At 35.9% G+C, this 23072-nt stretch overlaps 1 protein-coding gene across 1 annotated transcript in view; it reads right to left on the bottom strand.

Annotated features, from left to right (window-relative positions):
- Positions 1-23072, bottom strand: part of LOC120625935 (netrin receptor UNC5B-like) — a 120929-nt gene that overhangs the window by 13555 nt on the left and 84302 nt on the right. Inside the window, exon 7 of the mRNA XM_039893207.1 lies at positions 10455-10607. Within this exon, the coding sequence (XP_039749141.1) occupies positions 10455-10607 (153 nt within the window). The remainder of the gene's footprint in view (positions 1-10454; positions 10608-23072) is intronic.

Genomic DNA, 23072 nt, shown 5'->3' with positions numbered 1-23072 from the left:
ATTGCAAATTCAGAAAAAAAAAAAAATCAAGTTAAACAAAACAAAAGGCTACGAGAGTTCCAAACGCGTCTTAGTCTAAGCCGGGTGTTCTTTTTTTTTAAGTATATATATATATATATATTACAAAAGAACAAAGCAAACAACATTTTCCTTCTTACAATATCAATTTAAGATTGGAAACCCACTCGTTTGCAACAAATTAACAATGAAATGTTAAACGAGTGCAACATTATTCTGATTTAATGCGAAAATTACTGACAATAAAAGTCAAGTGCGATACAAAACGACCATTGGATTGTACCCCGCTGAGCATTTGAGGGTTATGTTGAAATTCGTACACTGTGTAAACATTTGTCAGTGCCAGCCGTATATCCGAGTCCAGTACAGAGATTTGAGATACAGAATCCAATCGAAATCTACGAACCCTTGTCGCTTAGCCATAACGTGGTAGGAGGCCATTCTGAATTAAATTCTCCAATTTCCGTTCACGGCAATCTAGTCCTACAGCTATTAAGGATTAAGGTTATAATCCTATGTGTATATGGGTGCAGTTTGCGATCTCCCGCTGCGCTCACTCGGCGAAATCACAACAAATCATTTATGGAGCCCACCTCCTGTAATGAGAATTGCATTGCACATCCCTTTTGGTACTACGTGTTTGTATTGGAAAAAGTTGGTGATTGAATTTACAAGCGAATCTGAACATCTCGCTCGAAGAATAAAAAGGAAATGTGGGGGAGTCCGTGGATTTATTATGTCTGCGGCTCAATTTAATGTTTTTTTTTTCCAGAACACGTCAGCTTTTTACTGAAATTTCACCTGATGTTAAATTATGATGCAGTCTTAAATGGTAGCGGGCTGACTTGGGGTATGGAAGTTTTATCAACCTCGTACCCTTACTAGGGTACTCCTACACGTTACTTGACCTTTTAATCTCTAACCGGCATGTTAATGTCGGTAGAGCCGCGACCGATGCCACAAACCAGATCATAGAAAATTAAAAAAAGTTACTTTTTCAGTTGGAAATATTTATACTAGTGTAAGATATCATCGAAAGTGGTAGTAGCGTAGTGGTCAGGACTTCGGCTTCACTTAAAAGGCCCGTGTTTGAATCCCAGCAAGCACCTCGAAGTTATGTGCATTTTGAGTAATTAACAAATCACCCTCTTTGACGGTGAGGAAACCTGTATGCGTGAGAGTTCCTCGTAATGTTCTCAAAGGCGTTTGGAGTACACCAATCCGCAATGGGGCAGCGTGGCTCCGGCTTAAACCCTTCTTATTGTGGTACTCCTACCTTTCCCCTTTCCCCTTAGTTGGCCAGTAATGTGTTAATCTTGAATATAACACATTACTGGCATATTAATCAAGATTGTCTGAGCTATCAAGCGATGCTTATGTAACAAACAAATAATATTTATAAATATTTATAAATCCCCAGGATGTCATCCTGGTGCTTTTTTCATTCAAAAAGACAAATAAACAAACAGATATTATATATTAAAAGTATAGGTTATTTATTATTCTGAATGCTTTTCATGATGCGTAAGAAATTTATTACAGGGAAAACCTTGTAGCAAAGCTTAGACTCAGTAATTTTATTTGAATTCTTAATTGATAAAAGAAAGCTTGTAATCAATTTTGAAAGTTGTTTAAACAGTCGGATCAAAAGATTAACACGTAGTATTTGCATTTGAAAAACTCTCAGAGCCATCGATTTATACAACGAACATTTTAACGATGTCTTATATAAATGATAAAAAGCTTAATGTGGATCGTTAATCACTTGTCACAGATTAAAAAACACTTAACATAAATTCGGAATTACTATTTTTGTATTAGCTAAAATCAGTTTGGAAGAATGCATAGAACCGGCCTTTGTAGTTTATGAGTTTAAATTATGTTTATTTAATTATTTTTTTTACTTTTATAAAGCGGTTAAAATGTACTTTAAAAGCTGTTTGTTTAGGTAAAAAAGTTGGATGTACTCGTAAATGTAAATTGGTGCATAAATGTAATATGCTGTCACTTTCGTGGCGGAAATATATTCAAGTTCCACAAGAATACTTTGTTCGCTAAAAAACGCGACAAAATTCTTTCTTTTTCCTTGGCCTATTAATGTCGCACTTCTGTGCATGGGCCTCCTCCCTTAAAGAGATAAAGATATACAGCTGATATTCTTAATGCTGCAGATTGGCGGGTTTAAGGCTGATTTTTACAAATCTTAGTTTAATATGTGAAAATAAACCTTATAACCCTAAACCTTAAGAATGAAAGGTTACAATGTTATAATAGCCAGAACCAATGACAATTTAATAACGTCTTGGTATAAAAATTATATTTACAGTGAAACCTAAATACCTACTTAATAAGACTAACGCCTCGTTAACCAATACAATTAGCTGGTAACTCAATAAATGAAGCACGCAGCTATCTAAACAAATAATAAAAAAACTAATAGATCTGGATCAAATTTTGCACAAATATAAACTATGTCTTAAAAAGTGATCTGCACTGCAGCGCAGTCAAGGGTCATAGAATAATATAGGCAGACCCATCAAATTTTAGCTATAACTAGTAAAAATATTTAAAAATAATAAAGAAAACAAATATTACATTTATTTCTCTGTTATAATAAACGAAAAAATTATGTGTATCAGAGGTAAAATATATGTTATATTTTTCTCCGCCTGCTTTTCGAGGACTATAGCAAATCAAGCTTAATTTTCATAATATATAATGGATTTCCGCAAAGTAACGCCTGCTTCTATCCAATAGTGAAAAAAGATGTAATCAGCCATTTTGTCGCGATTGCCATCTTGGACCGATTTTTATCAAACACAGCTAAGATAACTCCCAACTTATTTAACTTTCAAACAAAAAAAAAATAAAACACAGACACGTCAAACATATAACACCCCGTCGTTTTTGCGTCGGGGATTAAAAATAAACGCTCGCAAACATGTTTGCAAAACGAGTGTGTTTCCGTGAGGCTTCCTTGTTTCAATTTTCGAGTGGGAAACGTTTGGGCGGAACAAACGGACCACTATTCCGATGTTTAGGCAACAAAAGATGGAAAGGCTATAAAATTCAGCCATTTCCCCCTTTGTGCGCTCGCAATTAGGCTAATGAAGAGGCCGGTGCAAATTAATGACTCCTCCACGGTCTTCGCGTTCAATGGTTCACCTTTCATGTGGGTAATTTACCGATGATGTTAGGGTCGGCACTTTTTTTTTTACACGTTTAATTAGGTAATACCTTTTTTTGTCTCTCTGCATTCGAAACTAACTTACAGTTGAGATGACTTTACCTTTAAAATATAGGTCAGATGTAATGCGTTATTTATACTGTTTCTTATATCTCACTGCTGGATTGTCTTTATAAAAGAGTCAGAGTATATATAACAGGGAGAAGTGGCGAATGATTGTGAGGCGAGGAACAACTGCCACAAACAATGTCCCACCGTGATGACCACGACCACTCTGGCAAGAGTGTTACGAGAAAAAAATAATATAATAAAGAATAATATTTTAAATTAAAAAAAAATAATAAAGTTGCACGAAACGAAAATAATAAAGTTACAGGATTCCAAACGAACCAAAACGTATTAATAATTTTTAATAGCTCCATGTAGATCATACAAATTTATAATCAGTGTTTAAAAACAGGCTGACGAACCGACGGATTGACCGATCGAAACGAATCGAATTGATTTTTAAGGGATCCGTTTTCAAATCAAGAACTGTTTGCCAATTGAATATTTAAATAAGCGTAATTTTTGCAACATACTAGTATATAGTTTTGTAACAACTCTTTTATTTTCAATCCCAAAATATGAAAAATATATAACACCTATTTAAAAGAATTATAATGGAGGACAAGCAGTAGACAGTAAAACGATTACAACTATTTACACAAAGTTGCAACATCATCATCATCATTTCAACCAATTGACGTCCACTGCTGGACATGTTGTAGGGAGTTCCACAATGCGACTCGCCTGATGTCATATGTCCACCTCGTTGGGGGCCCAAGGCCGTGGGTTCGATTCCCTCTACTGGAAAATGTTTGTGTGATTAGCATGAATGTTTTTCAGTGTCTGGTTCAGTGTTTATATGTATATTCTAAGTATTTATGTATATTATTTGTAAAAAATATTCATCAGTCATCTTAGTACACATAACACAAGCTACGCTTAAATTAGGGCTAGATGGCGATGTGTGTATTGTCGTAGTATATTTATTTATTTAATTATAATAATAAGAATATAATTGAATATTAAGATATTTGCAGGCAAGAGTACCGGAGAGTTTCTTTAATCTTTTTACTTCCATCAATCCCAAGGAGTTAGCGAGTGAAAAACACGGTAAATATAAAATTTTTCGCAAACCGACAACCCTAGAATGTCAAGTACTGTTTTACTAGAATTAGCTAGTTTCCACTGACCTTTTTACTGCTTTTCAGAGAGCTTGTTTAATGACTATTGCTTTAACCTAAAACCTCTGAATGATGTGTTCATATTTCTGGAATGATTTATGAAAGTGGTTCAGAAATTGACGCTACGAAACTGATTAAGTTCTTGCTATTTATAAGCAACAAGCGACAGCTACATGTGTTTAGAAAGTCATATCTATCTCCCCCATTTTATAATTCCATCCGTTCCTACGCACTATTCTAAAAACCTCTTTGTCGATGTCTTCAAACCAAATGTTACCAATACAAAAGCAATGTAAAGGCAAATATGTCAGATTGTAAATTTATTTAGCGTGAAAGAAAGGCGGTCGTGGAAACAGTTTAACCAAACATTGGTTGCTGCCGGCTATTTATCAAAACACACGATAAACAGAATGGGAAATTGAAACCGAGTCAACGGGGAGGCCGATGTGATTTATTGCCATTATAAACAAAAATACGTACTGATCATTTTCCCATTTGTTATATAAGATTGCGTATAATAGCGTGAAAGCCTTCAAATCTTTCCCCAATTTATCATCATCAGGTTAAATACAAAGAAAAGGGGTGAAAGCTCTGTGGTCTCCCTTTCGGGTCAGAGTTCAATCCCCAGCATGAAATTTAAGATTTTCGGAGTTACGTGCGTTCTTTATTAATGCTATTAAATATAATTTGCTTTAAAGGTAAAGGAAAATATCGTGAGGAAACTTGAACCAAAGAGTTTTCCATAACGTTGTTGCGTGTGATGTCTACCGATCCGCATTTGGCCAGTGTAGGGCCCTAAACCCTTCTTATTCTGAGGGGAAACTCGCGCCCTTTTATGGGTCGGTTATGGGCTGATAATGATAAAACGGTGATAGCACATTGGGTACGAGTTCGGCTTTCGGGGGCCCAAGTTCGAATCCCAGCACCTCTAACTTTTCGAAGTTATGTGTGTTTTGAGTATTAAAATATCACTTGCTTTTACGGTGAAGGAAAACATCGCGAGGAAACCTGCGTGACTGAGAGATCTACATAATGTTTTCAAAGGTGTGTGGAGTCCACCAATCTGCAATGGGCCAGCTTGGTGGACCTTAACCCCTTCCTTTTGTGGGAGGGGACCCATATTCTGTAGTGATGTGATGAATGATGATGACGATGCTTAATGATGTAGCATTGACGATGGCCATTTCTTTTTTTGCCGACGCCATCGGCACAGTTGTGAGCTATGTATGTGATATTATAAGTGGGGGTTTGAAAAAAATCAAATTTCAAAGAGTAGTTACAGGAACAGGTTTTGCTTTTTTTATTTTTTTTTCTCTACAATGTAGCCCTTAATTGCATAACACCTTTATCCCCTAATCGGTTTCTATGCGACATCGTACCGGAACGATAAATCTAGTGGTAGCGTTTCCATACTCCTTTTCTTCTTTCATTAAGGGTTTCATTAAGGATAAGACCGCCTTTGCGCATTTTTATTCTTCTTATATTTATGTTTTCAATTTATATTATCTTTATCCCTTAATTGTGTGCAATAAAGAATTTATCTATCTATCTATCTAGTGGTAATTAGCCACGGCCGAAGTGTCCCACCAAAACAAAATCTACATCAGGTATATATATATATATATATATATATAAAATTTCAACACAGGTTAATATTTTTTATATATTTTTTTACATACGAGTATGTGGAGGTCTAAGACCTCAATTTCAATTTCAAGTCCTACCTCCTAGTAGTGGTGATAAAAAAAATCCTCTTAGTAAAGCTTACCTACTAGCATATAAATAAACAGCCTTAAATTCAAACAACACAAGTTATTTCAATCCATAAAATAAAGCACTACAAATGGCAGTCTGAATCATCATAAAGCTGCTTGTTCTAAACGCAAATTGTTTGGATTTAAATGGAAAACGCTGGCGAAAATTACGCAAATAAGGCCTGGTGGCACTCCGTAACGACGCAAATAAAAGATACTTTGCGTTCATTATGAAAAGAAGACCATACTAGTACATTATGATACTAGTGTGGTATGTTGATCGTAACACTCGAAGCAGGGTGTGCTTGCTTGCTGTGCTTGTATAAGCGAGCGCGATAAGGGACTAGAGAAAGATCTGGTTTAAGATATTTATTGTTCCATAAAAGAATTTCCACTTAAATGGAACTTACATGCTAATTTACAAAAAGAGGGTAATTATATAAAATTGCATCTTCGAGCGTACAATAAATAAATTGTAAGTGGGTAGTTTTGAAGTACCATCGCATCAAAATCATATCGACGGTCAACTGCTGACGCGAGCCGCGGCTGTGTCACTGCACTACATGGATTCATCCACAACTAGATGTGACAACTGAAACTTCTACTTGGTTATTTAGTTTGGTAATTAATTTCTTTATTTCTTAGATAGGAAATAAGTTTTATTTTTAAAAAGTAAAGTTTAAGTTTTATTCTGAAAAGTAATTATTTGAGATATCTGAGATTATATGAGAAAGTAATTATTTTATAATTTATTTGATTCACGTAGCCGGGCATGTAATAATCGCGAGTATGTCCGTATGAGACGGTGATAACCGAAATAATACCCGGTTGAGTTGATTGTGGGATTTTGATTTAACCAAGGTTTTTGACTTTTCTTTTAGACTATCTACATATTGATGTATCGGATTTGTCGAGTTGATTTGTTTTTTTCTAATAAATAGATTATTATTTTTTTCGAATTGTGGTTAAAACTTGGTAAACCATAGACACAAAATTTTTGTATGGCTAACGGATAGTCTGGCATTGTAATTATCGGAAATCGGCTCTTTTGCTAACGGATCCTTAAATCCAGAAATATTACGCCTGCAATATTTTTAAAGGGGAGGGTATTATACTACTTTAACTACTTAGAGATGCGTTCGGGGATTCGAACTCGGTTCCCCGAGAGTGTAGCCCAAGTCGTGAGGACTTCTTGTTACTCGGCCATTACCCATTCCGATTACTTTGTATATTCATGTCAGATTACAGCTTTCTAATAGATAACAAGAGCCTTGGGGCTAAGCCGCAAACGGACGCACGAATGGACATATGGACGTAAGGAAACTATAAAAGTTATCTGCAGACTACAGTATTAGTACAAATTTGCTCGCTCGCAATAGAGGAATCTTTTTCAAGTATGGAAATACTTTAAACATCGTAGTAAAATAAATCTTATTCGTATTAAGTTAAAGCTCAGATTTGACTACAATTCTTTAGCTCCGGCTTTCGAAAGAACGTTTGTAAAACAAAAATAATACGTACAGGATTTGGAATTGTAAAACGAGCTTAATTACGTTCATTATACTTTGACCATACAGAGTAGGATTTGCGAAAATGACTCCTCGATTGTGAGTGCGCAAATCTTGTACTAAGGTTACAGAACGCTAAAAAAGAAAAAATACTACACCATCCAATTTAGACACGGAGCATAAAGTTATGAATATTTAAGTCAATGTTACGTAAGTGTATCATAAAATGCTAGGTCCTCTTCTATATTTAGACGGTATGATACGACCCAGATGGTCACGGCACCCGATTTTAGTATCTCCAATCTTTTAACGTGACCACCCAAAGCGGAGCTTTTATGCTCCTTATCTTCGTGCCCGGCCCATCAAATTCTCCTTACGTTTATAACTTGTAGAAAGTAAAACGGGTCTAGTTACCCTGGTAGGTTAGGGTTACAACCGATAGCCTGTTATGAAGAGCCCAGTTTGTGTTACATTTCATAGCTACAAGCGAGCGCGGAAAAGGAAGTGTATTTTTAGTCTTATGGCATCTGGCTTACGATGCCGTACGCTTTTCATGGAATCGTCTTAATTAGTTTGTCGCGCGAGAAACTGTTTCATAACTTGGAGGAGTTTGTGACAGTACGATATTTTGAAAATCTGTTAGTAATGCAGAAGTGTGGTCTTCTAGTAATCGCGCCGGAATCTGATCAGTTCGGGCTGTGTGACAATACACGGATCACCAGCTTCAAAGTAAGCGTTGCTTTTGTTATGGGCACTAGGATGACTGATAAATATTTTTATGGATAAATGGTTATAGTATGCACATAAACACCGAAAAACACTCATGTTCATCACACAAACATTTGTGGGTATCGAACACAGCTTTGGACTCAGAAAGCAGGATTGCACCCCACTGCGCTTGTCGGACGTCAAATGGATTTTATTGGGTTAAGTTTAGTTTTTTTAAAAGAGAGATAGTGATAATTACATTCCTAAACATAAAACTAAAGTAACGAAGTTTACTTATACACAACCGTGTTTTTAAGTTTTCAGATACCTAATATGTTAAGTGGTATTTGAAATGTAGAAAGAATGCTTTATTTGCCATAAAAGAAAAACAAAACAGAATCGAAAGTATATAACACATAAATTTTACTAATTTTGTTTTTTTTTGCACAGATAAAAAGTGTACCTGTTTTCCGAACTAATTGTGACTGTGTCTCGGATAACAGGGCTAACCCTTATCTTAAACAATGAGGGGTTAACGTTTGATAAACTGCTCTTACTTCTTGAAGCCGTTGAAGTGTAGCGCTTCTATCAAAGACTGCATCATCACCATCAGTTCAGATAGCGAAAACTTGCGCTTATTTGTCATCCAATAAACACCAAACATAAAAATAAACATATTCCCCATTACAACTGTATAAACAAGGTGTTGCGTAAATTTGTCCGTGTTGCAGGAAATGTAATAAAGTTGTTGAGTTTATGAAATGGCCACCTTGGAATTTGGATGGGCCTTGATAACTTCCTCTTAGAGAAAACTGATAAATGGCTCTCTTGCGAGTTTCTTTGAGTTATCGACGATAGTTTATGTAAGTTTAAAAGTTATATCTTAAGGTTTCACTTAAGATAATGAATGGCTGCTCTTTTAAAGTACGGTTTTTTGAGTCAAGAATTATAAAGATTACTTTAGATCCTTCTTATAAATAAAATAGTTAGTCCAGTAATTGACTGTATAGATGGTGGACAATGGGATAGTGCAACATTCAAAATAGGAATAAATAATCTCCAGATTTATATGTTCTGATGAAATTATCTCTTGATAGCGTTTTTTTGCTGTTTGTATGACGTATGTAGTTTATAATTTCTTCAATCTTTATATGCCACATTAGATATATCTTCAGCAATGTACTGTCTACGCACGTTTCGCTCCGACACCAGAGAAAAAAAAAAAAAAAAAATCTGCTTTTCATGGAGTATAGCATTACGCTTAAGTTTCATAGTAAGTATATCATGGAATTCGACATAGTAACGCCAGCTTCTATCCAGTAATTAAGTAAGCTATTAATTCAAATGTGCCACTGTTGTGTGCCACATGTGGTTACTTTTTTAGTAGTAATAATAATTGACGGATCAAGGCAGAAGTCCTACCTGATAGGAAGTAAAAAACCCTCGACTACAGTAGCTTTTAGATCATGCGCTTAATACCGCCTCGTCTGTAAAATGCAATGTTATAAAACTTGTTTCATAATCTACTATTATCAAATTACCAATGTTTTTTTGCCAATTTTTTTAGGCTATTTTCATATGAAAAGTTTAATATGTCGTTATTTGGAATTATAATTATTTCTCCAAGAATAGTACTATTAGTGATTTCCTATTTATCATCATATCAAACTATTACCCGCCCAAACCAGGGCACGGGTCTCCTCCCACAATGAGCCTTCTTATTATGGGAGGAGAACCGTGAGATATCGCTTAGGCTCTATTCTACATCGCTGGCCCAGTGCGGTGGACTCCACACGCCTTTGAGAACATTATGGAGAGCTCTCAGGCATGCAGGTTTTGTCACGACGATTTTCTTCGCCATTTAAACAAAGTGATATTTGAATTACTTAAAACGCACATAACTTAGAAAAGCTATATGTACTTGCTGGGATTCGAACTCGGCCCGCAGAAAATGAAGCCGACTTCCTAACCACCAGGCTATCTCCACTCCCATTTTCTAGCTTTAAAATATAATGTATACAGTAGAATTCTATAAACTAAAGGCACGAACCTCCATGGACTCCGCAGTAGTCACCAACACAGTCAGCATGTTGGACCTGAGCTCCGGAACACGCGTCTCCCATACATGATCTTCGCCGGGTCTGTCTGCAGTCGGAGCCGCAAACAGACCACTCCGTCCAAACTGCCCAGCGACCGGGCGAGGCTGGAAGAAATATTACTTTTAGTATCATCATCGTTATTGACGGACGATTGGCGCAATGGGCAGCGACCCTGCTTTCTGAGTCCAAGTCTCCCAGGGTTTGATTCCCACAGGTGGAAATGTTCGTGTAATGCACCTAAATGATTTTCAGTGTCTGGGTGTTTATCTGTCGGTTTGTTATAAGTACCTATTAATGAATGTATATGATTTATGAAAATATCTATCAGTCATCTTAGTACCCATAATACAAACTTCAATTGACGGCCGATTGGCGCAGTGGGCAGCGACCCTGCTTTCTGAGTCCGACTTTGGGTTAAATTCCCACGACTGCAGAATTTCTGTGTTATCAACATGTTTTTCAATGTCTGGGTGTTTAATTGTATATTATAAGTATTAATGTATATTGTTTATAATAATATTCATCAGTCATCTTAGTACCCATAACACAAGCTATATTTACTTTGGGGCTAGATGGCGATGAGTTTATTGTCGTAGTATATTTATTTATTTATTATTATAAACTCAGGTCTGCTGCAAGGCATGTTTTTCATTTTATAGAGAGAATGAGAAGGGTTTAGGGCGAAGTCCACCAGTCGCCTGGCCATGTGCCGGTCGGTGGACTTCGCCGTTACGTAACTGCTATTTTTTTAAACTTCTGTAAAACTTGAATGTCTAACTCTCCCCAAAAGTAAGACCGAAATATTAATAAATACGCCGCTCACTTTAAGTACCATGAAACCCATAAACTATACAATTTATAATTTCTCATCCATGGTTGCTTGGCCACTCTACTTTCATCTCACTCAATATATTAAAATAATTATTATATAGGTAAAATTAAAATCGTTGAAAAAGAGCAACTGACGGATTTCTTTCCGGCTGTTCTCGGTATAATCTGAATTCAGAGGTGGTAGGATCAATGTCAACTGATAGGCTAAGACGTTTTATTAGACCTTCTAGAAATAAATTATTTATTTTGAACTTCAGATTTTCTTGATAATTACAGTTGCTGAGGTGCGAATCTGGAGAGGATCTTCAGTGCACAAACGAGTAAGCTGTTTTCTTTCTGTTTTTTCTTCTGTGTTTAGATGGAATAAAGATTTTCAATTCTATTTGACTTTCTGGGCAAATGCACAGTTGCCTCAACTATAAACGCCTCCTCACTAATAAAACGCCGCCATAAAGTATGCATACGCCACGCTTCTCTAATGAAAGTTAGTGGGCTTCAACAATATCAATGTTAAATTGAAGTTTAAAGAGATAATAATAAAGTTTTAATTATGAATTCGAAACGATCCCAACAATCAACTTCAAATTCCCAGATAGGACATCCTCGCTGTGGTACAAAGCCGTGTTTACTCATGTTACAGAATCCACATGAAACAATGGCTATTACAAAATTAATTCGAAACGTCGGCCATGCTATGTTATTAAGGCTTACATGCGATCTGACAATTTGCAAATTCGAAACCTGCGCCTGCTGGGGCAGTAACAAGGCACTTCCGGCAAACTGTATTATAATAGCAAACGATTTTTCAGTATGGTGAATAAGATAGTTATTTATTGGGGGTTTTGTAAAAAGATTCATTACTGGACACATATATAGAAAATTTTGAAGTGGGGCTGAATATGATCGTTTGTGCCAAATGCTTATCAAGTAAAGGGTTAAAAAAGAGGAGTCCACTTAAATTATCGAAGTTTTAGAATAGAATAGAATATAATAGAATAGAATTTGATTGTTCACTGTTTACACATAGAAAGGCAGATGACAAGGCCTAGAAAAGTATTCAAAACAGTATACCCACAGCCGGACGTACGATTATATTATTAAATTAGTATAAAATAAAAACTAAATAAAATAAAAAAGTAGAATCACAATATAAAATCAATGTCAAAGTATCTATAACTATAACTATAAGATTATTAATAATTAAACAAAAGTGATTTTTTTTTATTTTTCTTCGTTTAGTTGTATATGATTTCATTCCACTACAAGCTAGCCCTTGATTGCAATATCGCCTGCTGGTAAGAGTTATTGCTACAATATGTTATAAAATAAAAACAAACCAAGGGTTTAAAATATTCACAGAACCTCAAATAGTCCCACGAAAATATCTTGTAATAATCAGACGATAAAATACATTATTTTATTGCATTCAAAAATATTGACCCAAAAAGGACGCAGTTGTCACGTGCATATCATTGTATAGTTATAATATGAGCGAGTCAACTCATAAAGCATACGACTATAAATTGAAATTAAAGTACGAGACGCTCTGGCCTTGTTATGATAAATCACAAGGGTTTTTTTTTACAAAAGAAATAATAGAGTTGAAGTCATCCTCATGGTGTGTGGTCTAAGTTAAATTAACAAAGTGTTCTAAAAAAAACTCTTGCTTCATGTGCATACTACAAATCAAAAAAAAGAATACGCAAATAAAATTGAACTAATTTGTTTAATTTTATTTGAGTTTACGTACATATTGCGTAAAAAATACAAGTAAAAAAAAAATTAATATTCTTACATCCGGAACATAATCAAAATAGTATAAAGTGTTGTATTACCAATTGTATACAACTGTTTTTTGTGGTAAGTTATATTTGTATCGATTACAATTATATGGTCAGTGTACTATAATATTTTTACTTACGCAATTTGTAGGTTATTTTGTGTTGATTTCTCAAAATATGCACACTACCATATTAAATTAGTACTTTTTATCTAAAATTATGACTTTTGTTGAATGTAGAAATTTATCGTTTCACTTCTCAATTTACATACAACAACACTTTGAAAAACAGACACGCCCTTCTTACCAAGAAATATTACAACATTTACAACAATAGCGAGTAAATCACGCAATTTGCTCATATCCTGTACCAATCAATAACCCCCGCCCGCGTGGGTGCATACGCATTAAACTATGTGTGCGACGTTCCTTATTAATTAATGCGCACACATAAATCAGTCGAGGTTCGTTAGAGGAGGAACATGGGCGTACCCAGCTCCTGGTCTAGAGGGGGCAAGTGAGATTTTTTTAGATCAGATCATGATGAAGTTTTTTAGAGGGCCCTTTCTTGGCCGTATTTTGTCTGTCTGTCTGTGTGTAGAGTTCATACATTTTCTGCGAATTTCCAGGCGGGCAGCTCCTCCGCTGCCATTGATACTGAGGCCAAAACTGTATTCATTTTTGTCTGTCTGTCTGCCCGTGTGTATCTTGGCCGCCATCCATTTTTTAAGAGAGTTCATATTTTTTTCTGCGAATTTCCAGGGAGGGGGGAGCCTCCTGCCACCCCCTGGGAATGCCCATGAAAATGCCCATGAAAATGCCCATGAAGAGGAATAATGTGGATTCACATAATATGTCATGCGTAAGGTGTGTAATTAGAAGTGCGTGAGCAGTAAACTTTTTGTGACAGCTCGCCCGAGTAAGTACTACCATAATGCAGCAAAAATTGCAATGCTTTGTTCCAGTCCGAAGTGCGTGGTTGATTGTAATTATGAGGTTCAACACCTACGCCTCAGGTTGTTGGACACAGGGCGGCACATTGCAAAACGCGTTCCTCGCATGCCCTAGCCCTTGTGATGTGTGATGTGTTGATCTGTTTCTAGGAGATAATTTCCCTCTTACTAACAGCTGGGGCTTGGTCCTTCAGTTATAATATTAATGGACATCATATCCCGGACAAGGTTAGTGTAAAAGAAAATTTCATAGAACAAACAGATTATATTTTTAAATCTTATAATATAAAAATTACGTGAGTGAGACGATAAACCTAGTTGGCACCCTTTTTTGTATTTTTTTTGATATCTTAACAATACTGTCTTAAGTCTGAGTCACTCAAAGAAAGCCGACATAATTTTACGAAAACACTCAAAATACTCAAGCACACGGAAGTCATCGCTGAGATGTCCCGAGACACTGAAGTAACAAGATAAATTGGGTATTACCATAATCGTTAAAACACAGAGCCGCCGCTTACGAGACGTTTATTGGGATTTATAGGAGAAAATTAATGTCTCATTATATTTAGGGTTCGGTGATATTTGACAAAGGCATCGTCATCTTCCGCATCAATCGTCTCACCATGCTGCCACGAGTACAAGCTGGTTTGGTGGACTTTAAACATTATTTTCAGAAGTACATGATAACAAACGGGACGGCGCCTTAACGTGATTTCGGAGGCACGGGGGTTGACACCGCTAATTTTCCAAATCCGGGCTGGTACTACGTACAGGGTGCATGTTTATCCGATCCCTGTAGCCAGTAGGTATTACGTGATGTACGGAACCAACTCAGGATGCGAGTGCCACTCCCACTCGACTATCTTATTTAAAGTTTTTAAGTATAAGTGGTATAAGGAGTTTACAATAACATGAACATCGTCGATACTGATCTCTAGAATAATTGCAAATCTGACTTAAATAAATCTTTTAAGCCTTAATTATTAAACTTTATGATTGAGTAGGTACATCACTGGGGAGATCTAATTAAAATTAATAGGTGCTTATCTGAAAACACATTAGGTATTTTTTTTAAGATATTAGTCAGATGTTGAGGATCATTTATTATGACGCGGAGAAAGGAAGAGAAAAAGAAATGAAGAAAAAACAACAGAACATTTTTATGTTGGGTCAGCACCAAAAACCGACTTTGTTAAACAACTTTTGAAAGGAGATGCACAAGTTCCTTAAAAATATACTCAAATTAGGTCTGCCAATAATAATCGAAAATTTCTCCCAGTTTCCACACATATTCCACCAATAAATCTTCACCAAATTAAAATAGTACCTCCTCTGAGGTGTAACGTATTAATAAAAGAGAATCATCAAAATCGGTTTATAATAAGCGGAGTAATCGAGTAACAAACATACAAAAAATAAAAAACATACACTCGAATTTAGAACCTTCTCCTTTTTACACGCTTTATAGTGGCTTCACCTGGATGTATGTTTGTATCCGACCCCTTTGGAATTGATTTTGACCTTCTTCAAACAGTCTAATTTAGTTCAAACTTTGTAGATATATTGAGAACCGATGGCAATTCACTAATTTGATAAGATTATTCAATTCGCAAAATAAGTCAAAGCCAAAAGTCAAAATCAAAAATATCTTTATTCAAGTAGACCGATAGATGACACTTGATGCGTACATTACATGAGAAGTACATGGTAGCGAGATGATGGCGATAACCATATCCGTGAACTTAAAACTAAAGCTACGCGAGCCAAGCGCAAATTCTATGCAATACAAACGTGTCGTCTATCGCACGGGAAAAGTTACGCATATTTTTGTTATAATCGATGCATGCACCCCATGCTTTTACATGCACATTGTAAATGCGGCATGCACATGTGACACGTAGGTACATACGACATGTGTTAGCAATTAGTGAGAACAATGATCCGGCGTTTCACTGAAATAAACGTTCTTGATTAGATTTTATTGTCTACCCGGTTGGTCTAGTTTGTGTTACACACTGGTGGTGCCTTTAGCGAGTTGTTAATTAATTTCTCTGTAAATAGAGTGATAGTGCGGGAGTTTAAATCCCATTACATCTTTCTTTTCTCATTAACACCCGAATTAAAGTTTTCGTTTCTATCACATTTTGCAATCAATTTTAATAATGCTTAGGCAGACAGCGTTTTTAAATTGTATTTTATAATTAAAACAACGTAACGTAGTCACAAAATTAACTAAAATAGATATGAACTGGAAGGGTCTGTATTGGAGAAATGTCACTTGAGAGAATAAGTGTTAAGTTTTATAAGTGTTTATTCTATTATGTTAACAGATAAAACATCTTAAACGTTTTTAAAATGGTCCATCGGTTCAGTGCAAAAATAAAGTTATAAGTCCTATTTCCAAGAATATTTGTCCACAAACTAACGATGAACTAATAAAACAAATAAAATTTGTGTTTTCATTAAATATAACCAGTCTTTTAAAAAAAAAAATATTTAGGTGACCTGTTCTGATAAACTAGCTTTACTTAGTTTAGAAACCTTTAAAATGTGTTAAATGTGGCCGTAATATCAATAAATGAAAATACCAACTGATAAGTATTTGCGTTATAAATCAATATCCTATGGCCGTGGGTACGATGCAAGGTATCTATGACAAATTTTGCCCATATTGGTTCAGCTGTTGCGCCGTATATTAGTTATAAAGCAAATTTTTGGTTAAAGCAGAAGAAAGTAACAATCGAAAATATCGGAAATGTATTCCGAAATATATCGAAATAACGAACAAATTGTTTGACATAGTTCAAAGTGGTGTGTCACAAGCAGAAATCTTGAGCTTCCCGCACCGCTTGCTGTAATTTTACTATCGCTATGAAACACTTAAGCCTTTGATGTGACCAGCCGCATACTGGTTTACGTCTTAGCGTATTAAACTGCGGATTTTTACAGTTTTAGAACAGCGTTTCCCAAACTGTTTCCTTACAACCGCTTATTTTTATGTTATTTTTCTTACTAAAGTGTAAACATCCGAAATGGCTTATGCTATGCCGATAGAGTCAGTATTTTTTGTAATAACTATTTATTTGAATACACCAAGTCGCAAGTATAAAGTTGTAGGATTGTGATATAGTGGAAATATCCTACTACATTCAAGGTAAGTGCATTTTCATATTACACTGTCACTGGTTGTCAGGTAAGATGGAAATTCACCTACGTCGCGTGCTGTCAGGTGCTGTCAACTTAATGAGTTGAAGTGGATGCAGGAAGACGCCTGGCAGATAATATAAAAATATCTTACTGTTCAAAGTCATTGGTGTAAGTTTATAGCCTGGTTTTAAGATCCGCTAGAATCAAACTTAAGCAAGGTATCTATTGAGTTCACAGATACCTTTAGCATTGTGGAACTGCACAATTTCATACGTTTTGTACGAATACGATTATTTTACACTCGTATCACGTTTGCTTATTAATTGACATAGTGTCAGTCATCTTTTCTTAATTAAGTTCGTGCATGAAATCATAAAAAGTATGCCGAAGTTCACCAACGAACACTTCTCGTACCTCCAATGAAGATGCCTCCAACCTTCTCAATAACGAACATTTAGTGCGAAAGGCTTAAAAGGGAAAAAAACCCTTTGAGCTAGTATAGTGCAGTGACGATTAGTGTAGTTGTCGATCAGTGCAGTGTATAAAACTATTGTCTGTTCTAAGTTATAAGAACAAAATGAACGCTAAATCTTAGTCAGAGACTGAACTAAGTCATTGGACTATTTCTAAGTTTAAACTTTAGAAGTAGAAGTTTAAGTTGAAAATACTCATTAGTAAAGTAAATAGAACAGACTGTAATAGGCAATAAAGGAAAGAAAAAATGTTTTAGAGGAGAAAAATAAAAATTTTTTTGATAGCTAACAAGTTCGCAGGCATGATTAATACGCTCAAAGCGAGAGCTACACTGCCACGTTCTTACCAGCGTTTAACTTTGTGTCCTGCGTGCTTCATATCAATTTTCTGGTAGTGGCAGACCTTTTTGAAAGCAATTACATCATGCTTATTTCTGCTGCCAAACAGTGATGCTTTGTTACGGTCTGCAGAGCGTGGTTGCTGGTAAAATAACAGGCACCTGCGCCTCATGTTGATGAACCAAGGGCGCCACTTTTTAGGACGTGTTCCTTGCATACCCTACCACCATCAGGACCACGACAATACGCCCACACACATATCTACACCCAAAGTAAGCGTAGCTAGTGTTATGGGTACTAAGATGACAAATGGGTACATATTTTTATGAATAGTATACATACGATTAATATACAGATCAACACCCAGACACTGAAAAAAAAACATATTCATCATACAAACATTTTCCAGCTGTGGGAATCCACAGGCTTGGACTCAGAAAGCACGGTCCATCAATTATAACTATAAAAACACGTAACTCTTGATCGAACACGCGCTTATTGTGATTGGGCATCTCCAGTGGCGTGCATAAATGGTATGCACAGGGTATGCAGATGATATAAAATAGAGAAAATCTCCAGTAAGAGTTATAAACAACTTAAGGATAGGCATTGCAAGAGTTACAGAAAGCCTACCCTTGAGTATTTATAGCTCGTACGGGCGTTTTTCTTCATTTTATATCATCTGTACTCACCACCAAATTGTACTCTATTGATATGTGTTTATATCTCTGTAACTACTTTTTTTCTTTGGTGTGCAATAAAAGTGTATTCATACAATCATTCATTTATTCATTCATTCATTTGCATACCCTGTGCATACCTCTATGCATGCCACTGGTCATCACTGGGGAAAATCTTGAAGGCTGCTCAGGACGCAAAAAGGATAGAACGATTTGACCTTGCCTTTAAGAACGTTCAAGAGTCGAGAGAACTTCTATCACTAACCCAATGGGTCCAACTCTTTGGGAAACGCTGGTTTAGATCAGAGATATCATTAGCTTTGAATAGCGACGCACGTGCTCAGATGTTTACGTCTAATACACAGCGTAAGTGGGTGGTTCCGGTTTTGTATTGTTTTAATTGGGAGCTTTTATTAGGTAGGGAGTTATGATATCATGGACTTACTCGAAACAAAAGAATAAATTGGTGCAAGTATAAACAAAAACGTGAACAAGAAATCCAAATACATGAGGGAATTTTCACATTTGTCAGCATCGTGCTTTGTGTTTTTGTTCACATTTTTAGCAAAAAGGGTAGTACTACAGTATGCTTTGATAATCGCAGTCGCTTTTTTGTTAAGTACCACACCACAGTTGATTTTTTAAATCTGTGTAAAAATAAAAAGTTTAAGAGATATATATATGCGAAAATATAACTATTTGCAACAGATAATATTGATGCTGGCAGATGCCGTTTTGAACACACACAATTAATCTTTTAAATCTAGGTTTATATTAAATAACCCAAAAATATAGGTGATAATGATATTTTAAGGGATACAAGTAAACGGTGTGTGTTCTCACTTTTCACAAAATTGCCGCTACTGCCCGCCACTGCCATCGTCAATTTGACATACCTTTAGAGATCTTTATCTTCACTTAACGCAAAATGCATTACTAAATTTCAAAAATTTCTAGTAGTAATAAGCATTGTAAAAAGTGGTGATGGCTTAGTATGCAAGGCTTCGGCTATCGTGGAGACCAAATTCGAGCCCCGACACGCACCAAAAACTTTTCGGAGTTATGTCCGTTTTTAATTTAAGCAATTTAAATATAGCTTGCTTTAAACGGTGAAGGAAAACGTCGAGAGGAAACCTGCACGAGAGTTGGCATAACGATCTCAAGGGCATGTGTGTGGTGTGAGTCTACCAATCCGCACTTGGCCAGCGTGGTAGATTACGGCCTAAAACCTAGAGGAGACTCGTTTTCTGTAATGGGGTTGATGATGATGAATGAGCACTGTTAATACTATAAAATATAGGCAAAACAAAGTCTACATTAAATACTATTTATTTTTTTACTATATTGCAAGTCGAAGATGAAATTACACTAAGAAATGAGACAGTGCAGACAAATATGCCTAATCAGTAACGGTAATGTGAAAAAGAGATTAAAGTCCATAAACCCAGACTGATGTTCAAGAGACTTACCGATCAATAGTTGTTGAGTATTGTCGTAAACTTGAAGATCCATGTTGTATCCATCTTCAGTGAAAGCATTAAAAAAACGCGTTTTTATTATTGATATAAAAAATAGCTATTAAAAAAATATACTATTCACTGATCAGACAACAATCTGCTTACTGATATCGCTTAAAGCGTTATTATTTCATAATGTCAATATTAATACGACATACCTTTACGTCCTTTTAATTAAAATAACAATAAGAGCGTCAACAATGTTAAAAGAATACTGTTTAAGCGATGGTAGTAAGACCATCGAACGATATATATCTAAGTAATAAGAACTAAAATAAATATGTTTATTATGGAAAAAAAGCAATGAAACTAGCAGCATAATATAATAATCCTCTGAGTTAATCAGTGGGTAGCATGCAGGCTAAATATCACCACAGTGGCATATTAATGATTACATACGGAGTCCACTTCTTAGGTACTGTTTTTTTCATTGAGACTAGCGAAACGAAAGTTAAGCCAAGCCGGATTGCCTATGGCGTTGCGTGTCATGGGTTTCCCGCACTCTTCCGCACTGTACCTTTGCTCTGCCAGGTGGTCGAGTTGATTCCCTATACTATGCTCACTGCACATACTTCATAGTGGGAATGCAAATGTATGTGTTTTTGTAGTGAGTCTACCAGCGTTTCGGAAAGCATTTTCGACCAAGAAAAAGCCAACTAGAAACTCAGCAGTGGCTCTTTTTCGACATCAACATTTAAAATTATTTTTCTATCTCAGAAGGTAAGAGCGGAGTTACCTCAAAAAAAATCTAAATTAATTTGTTTCAAGTAGGCCTAGTTTATCAGCAATTTTGCAACGTCAAGTCAGTCTGTTTGTATTGACTCCACCGGTTCGGAAGGCAGATTCCACTGAGAAGAGCCAGCAAGAAACTCAGCAGATTGCTTTTTTCCAACATCATTTAATAGTTTAACAATCTTTAGAATTTTCTAGTTTTTTGAGAGATTAGAGTGGAGTGGCCTGCTTCCAAGCAGCCTTGTCGTAGTAAATAATTCATCAATCGTGTAGTAATCGCGATTGGTTAAATGTGTTTAATGTATTTATTGTGTAACTGACTCTTTTCGAGCTACCTTGTTTTTAATAGTGGTTTATAAGCCGTAAATTTTTATCTAATAACACCATTGCAGTGCGAACAAAGTTCCAAAAACTGCACTAAAATTGCCATTCTTAAAACAGAACTTTTTTTTTATGTATGCACCATAAATAGCGTGTTACAAACCCTGTGTTTCTGGCCATAGTTTCATATCCACTCAATCAATAGATTGATAGTTAATAAAAGCTGAATTCCCTGAATATGAATACAAATTACCACGAAGCTGCAGCTATAATTTATTTCTTTGATGTTTCGCCGCATATCTGAACGAGAAATTCCCCATAGAATCATAAATCATACACGGCCATTACTACACATAGGGCCGACATCTTATACTAATTATACCGACTCTTTGTGCCACCATCAAAGGACTTAATAACTCAGTCTTGGCTCCCATTTCAACCAACTCTGTAATTATCGTCAGGACTCCGTCACGTAACGAGAACTTCTTAGGTGGGTCGTTTTATAAACTAGAGACGACATCGCAAGGCAATGCGACGTTAGTTGGTTCACTGGACTAGAAGTGATACGGAAGAGTATTAGGAAGTCTCTGATATTTTCTGTGTCAAGACTACACACGTCACTTCTTTACACTAATAATATATAGTATGTATCCCTTTATTTTTTTCTTCTGTATCATTTCTATGTGGACTAAACATTTGACACAAACATACAAAGAACCTCATAATCACTGACGTGCACAGGATTTTTGACCTGGGTATACTTAATAAGGAAGATAGCATAAAGCTTTCCCTTTATGAGTTATGCTAAAATTTTTTAGTGCACGTTACTGCTCATAACGCCATTCTATGTACTGGACCTGTCACTAAATAAAAACTAATAAGGGCTTTATTTTTTTTATAATCACCCTTCGCACCATGGGCGTGCGTTTTAATTTCGTTGGACATGACTATTCGTTTAATCATGTGTATGTTTAGTGTAAACGGAAGATCGTCATCCGCTATACTGTACCGTCAATACTGTACTTTAATTGCCATTTTTTGACAATAGTTGGAGAATTATGAAACTGTGAGATCAATTTTAATTCAATAATTAAAAGTACTAGTACTAAAGTCATTATTATTATATCAACTCTTTACCGGCCCATTACACGGGTCTCCTCCCACAACGAAAAGGGTCTAGGCCGTAGTCTACCACGCGCGCCCAGTACGGATTGGTAAAGTACATCAAGAATAATTAATTAGTCGACGTAGATGTTAGCAAAGAAATCGACGTGTTTTACTCTTGGCTGCTAGAGACGACGTCTTACGGTATTCACTAGGATTGGTTTTAAATATAAGTAATGCGCCAACATTATTGAACTTTAAAACTATAAAATTTCGCTATCATTCGGGCTTCTCATGGCCGCCCAAAATATTGTCTCATTTACTTTGCCGTCCATGGAAAAAGTGCCCAAAATAACATAAAACACCTAGTATTCTATTTCTTGGTTTACTGTGCATCGCTTTATTTCTGACAATACACATTTGACCTCTCTTTAATACCTAACCATTCAGCTCGTTCAAGATTCAGCGCCGTAAGAAAGGATGTTGTGCATAAAGAAATTACGGAATTTCGCATCTAGTTTCCAAAAGAAATATCCATATCTCGATACAAATGGAACTTTTTTATAGTTGTGTATATCAAAGTTGAGGCAGTTGTTTGCTTTTTACACGCTTTATATTAGCTTCACCTATATGTTTGTAACCGACTCCTTTGGACTTAATTTTGATCCTCTTCAATCAATCTGATTTCG

The sequence above is a fragment of the Pararge aegeria genome, chromosome 8 (assembly GCF_905163445.1).
Source record: "Pararge aegeria chromosome 8, ilParAegt1.1, whole genome shotgun sequence".
In the NCBI taxonomy this organism is placed as follows: domain Eukaryota; kingdom Metazoa; phylum Arthropoda; class Insecta; order Lepidoptera; family Nymphalidae; genus Pararge; species Pararge aegeria.
The sequence above is the reverse complement of the archived record's forward strand: the minus strand, read 5'-3'. Positions and strand labels throughout refer to the sequence as shown.